This window comes from Hyposmocoma kahamanoa, unplaced genomic scaffold (genome assembly GCF_003589595.1).
Source record: "Hyposmocoma kahamanoa isolate Upper Pololo Valley unplaced genomic scaffold, ASM358959v1 92, whole genome shotgun sequence".
Lineage (NCBI taxonomy): Eukaryota > Metazoa > Arthropoda > Insecta > Lepidoptera > Cosmopterigidae > Hyposmocoma > Hyposmocoma kahamanoa.
This window is the reverse complement of record NW_020654748.1, coordinates 16719258-16722965: the sequence shown is the minus strand read 5'-3', so window position 1 is coordinate 16722965 and position 3708 is coordinate 16719258. Positions and strand designations below refer to the sequence as shown.

The 3708-nt window shown below is 34.5% G+C and overlaps 1 protein-coding gene across 1 annotated transcript; it reads left to right on the top strand.

Annotated features, from left to right (window-relative positions):
- The first annotated feature begins 764 nt into the window (after positions 1-764).
- Positions 765-2905, top strand: LOC113236861 (integrator complex subunit 12). The gene is made up of 3 exons (XM_026473071.1): positions 765-1182; positions 1435-1669; positions 2543-2905. Exons 1-3 carry the CDS (start codon positions 995-997, stop codon positions 2837-2839), a joined length of 720 nt encoding a protein of 239 aa, XP_026328856.1. The 5' UTR covers positions 765-994; the 3' UTR covers positions 2840-2905.
- Positions 2906-3708: the final 803 nt, after the last annotated feature.

Sequence of the window (3708 nt, the reverse complement as noted above, 5' to 3'; positions counted from 1 at the left end):
GTTCTAATCGGACAGAAAAGGAAGCGTGGACGTCTTGCAAAAGCAAAACCCGCATTAATAATTCAATAAAAGTTTTTTTTATTAACCTATTATGTCACATTGCCGGGTAAAGGTTAATAAAAGTAAGTTTATTTATTTTTTTATTATTTTCTGCTTTTTTATTTTATGCTTTGGAGCAGATTTTCTTATAAGCAATTCATAATATTGGAACTAAATTGATTGATATGATTTAAAAAAATATTAAGATTTTCAAACTGAACAAATACGGTAAATTAGTACTATACGGCCAATTTTCTAGTCTAATGCTGGTAACATTAATCGGACTGAACGGTAATTTTCTGTAATAAACAAAACAACATCCATTCTTTCGTTTGATGTGTATCTATGTTTGATGCAGGTTTGATGTGTTTCTCGCTCGTTACGATTATGAATGGGGAAGACCTATTGATTGAAATTTTTTCACTCAGAGAATGATGAGATGAATATAATTATTTTTGTTTGTTGTGTTCAAAAGTAAATTAAAATAAATGATTTTTATTTCACATTGTCGTGATTATTTGCAATTTTATTTACTGTTTGTGAATCAAATTCGATTTTCAAATAAGCATGGAAGTACCGCCAAGTCTAGAGACATCTACCGGATTTTAGGAAATTACTTTTACCCACTTCAATTATGTACAACGGCAACACTGCATCACTTGTATGCGTATTCCGGCTGAACGACTTTGTTTCCATGGCCTGCAATGTATGCGTTTGATTTTTATTTGCTTTGACTGCAATTTTGGAGTAAAAACGTGTTTCTCAACTTGACATTGGCGAAATCATCGATTATTTCGATGGGGCCATAACCTTTAAAAGAAGAAGAAGAAATATGTGAATTGTGATAGACAAGCAGGTGTTATTAAGGAAGGAATTGTGTATGGGTGATCTTTAACTTTAAAACTTGGCTAAAATATAGACAGAAACAGCGCATATAATATAAATAATTAAGAAAATGTCGTCAATAGACTTTGATCCATCAATAAAACTGTGCCTGAAGTATCTGCACTCTAGCGCGCCGGACTCCACGGAGCAACTTCGGTTGACGCTCGACGACCTCATCCGGCAGACTTATGGCAATTCCAAGACTCTTGGCCAAGTGTTGAAAAAGAAGTACCTTGCTGAGGAAAAGATGGAGAGTAGGTACGATAGTATTCCTGTGAGGTAATCTTGATAAGCACGGCACATCGAACCTATGATTAGAATCATTTACCTTTCACACTGATATTAAGGTCCACCTGTGGGTTATTGGGTTCATACTGAAAACAAGTATTACACCCATTCAACATCATACTTAAAAAAACTTTACATTAAAGATACACAGTATAATGAACATGTAAAACAGTAACATGAATATAATTGTAAGTCAATGCACGAATCTAATTTTTTCTGCAGGTCAATCAATAAAACTGAGAAAGCAACAACTAGTAAAACAGTGCCAATACCACAGCAGAGTCCGCAGCAGATTCAAATACCAGAACAGGAGAATGATGATGGATCTGTGATGGATGGGGAGCTGGCGTTTGATCTCTTGGAAGAGGACTTGACATGTGCTGTATGCAGGCAGATTGCCGTGCAGGCTGGGAACCGTTTGGTTGAGTGTGATGCTTGCCATGCACTTTATCATCAGGTAAGGTTTATACGCAACAGTCTTTTTTATTATTTTCTTAATACTGTTTTTTTTCACAGTTCAGCACATTTGCACATACAAAATTTTATAATTTAATATTTTGACACCAATAATTATCAATACGGTAACTAGAATTTTGTCGATTTTGCATTTTTAATGGCAAATTATTCAGCTAATTTAAATTTAATTCATAATTAAGTAAATAATCCCAAAAATTAATAGTCATCTATTTTATAACCTTGATGAATTCAACTTGTAGCAAGAAAATCTTTAATATATATCCCTATATTATATTCTTTTATGGGCTCTGGTGAAAAGTTGCAATTTTTAAGTTAACATAGTGTTAATTGCTGTTGTTGATTTATCCCATAGATTTAGCATCATTTTTGACTTCAATTTATCACTGATTAAATATTTCGAATTAGGGTTCTTCCGCGACTTGTGGAATTATATTTTTTATGGCAGTTTCACATTTCATTTTATGCCCAGTAATTCCTTTCATTGGTTGTGCCATGTAAGTTGATGCAGAGGAATTTATTTGCTCTTGTTTGATTAGTAAATATTTTATTATGGGTTAATTTTAGTGAGAATAAAATGGAGAATCTATCATTAACCATTCATTTAAATCTGCTGTTGAGCATGAGTGTTTTCTAAGGACGCCATAGTGTATAATCTCTAACTTTAATCTTTGAGGTCCCGGGTTTAATCCCTGCCTGGGTAAATATATAAAATTTTTTGTATATTGTCTTGAGTCCAAGTATTTCTGGTACTGTCATTGTTTCCTATTGCCATAATATAAGTGCTTTGGGATCAGAGCAATGTATATGATGTTGTCTTATTTATTTTATTATTATAGCTGTACTTATTTTTTAGGATTGCCACAAACCAGTGATAAGTGATAGCGACATGGGGACCATTTGGCAATGTGCCTCCTGCCTTTCTTCCCAAGGATTCGCGTCAGGTTACTCCAGTAAAGGGTCATCTGCTTCAAAATCCCCATCTGGAGTCTCTGGGTCTACAACACCTGTAAAGATATCTTCCAGCAGTTCTGCATCATCATCTCCATCGAAAGTCGTCACTCCGAACATTAATATCATATCTGCCGACAAAAGACTGCAGATTATGAAGAAAAAAGCTGCTAAACAACATGAGAAAAAGAAGTCTAAATAATTTTAAGGTCTTGTCTTGTGATAATAATAAATTGTATGTGGAAATTTCTTTTCTGTTATTTTCCCTGTCGAAATGTAGTTGCGGTACTGTTGTAGGTAGAGACAGTCACAGGTTAAGTCTTTCAAATTGTTACTTTTTACAGTGACACAAAATATGTGTTAGCCACTGTAAACACTTCTATCCTTATCAGCATAGCTACATGTTACAATTGAACTGATGCGTGTCATTTTCGTATAAGACGCATTTTTGTTTTGAATTTGTGAATGAAGTTGAGAAAGTGTTTTCAGAATACAAGTATTAAAAATAGCACATTTACTTTGTAAGTACGGCGTCTCACTAGTTGTACCTATATACAAGTAGAGTTCGCTGTCTGCTACGTTGTTGTAAGAATATCTAGATTAAATATGTAAAACACAATTTTGTAGTTGATACCGACATTTTATTTATTTGTAACGGCGGCTATACACGTTACGGGTCCCGGAGAGTTCTATCTGTGCAGGTGTACTAAACTACACCGGTGTCTTCCAACACATGTTCCGGTTCACCTGCGCAGGTATACTAAACTGCACAGGTGTATTCCAACAAACATTCCGATTGACCTACGCTGGTAGACCACTCCGATAGACCGTAACGTGGATTACCTAGTAAATTGTAGACCTTCTCCACTTTGCAAATCCATCTATTTTTTGTCTTTTAACGGACATTTGTTGACAGACATTTTTTGAAAAAAAAAAAAAATTTACTTAGTGAAATTTTATTTGCATATGATACGGTCAAACACTGGGCTGACCTAGCAAACGTATTTAAGGTCATTGCCTACTAACAAACGTCCATGTCGTCACATAAAGTTTATCGTAATCAAGATACGT

Bases quoted from the DNA above. Each gene is read 5' to 3' on its own strand.
- LOC113236861 (XM_026473071.1), top strand. From the start codon at position 995: ATGTCGTCAATAGACTTTGATCCATCAATAAAACTGTGCCTGAAGTAT. The intron at 1,183-1,434 runs GTACGATAGTAT...TTTTTTCTGCAG, and splicing joins GAGGAAAAGATGGAGAGTAG to GTCAATCAATAAAACTGAGA. The intron at 1,670-2,542 runs GTAAGGTTTATA...CTTATTTTTTAG, and splicing joins GCCATGCACTTTATCATCAG to GATTGCCACAAACCAGTGAT.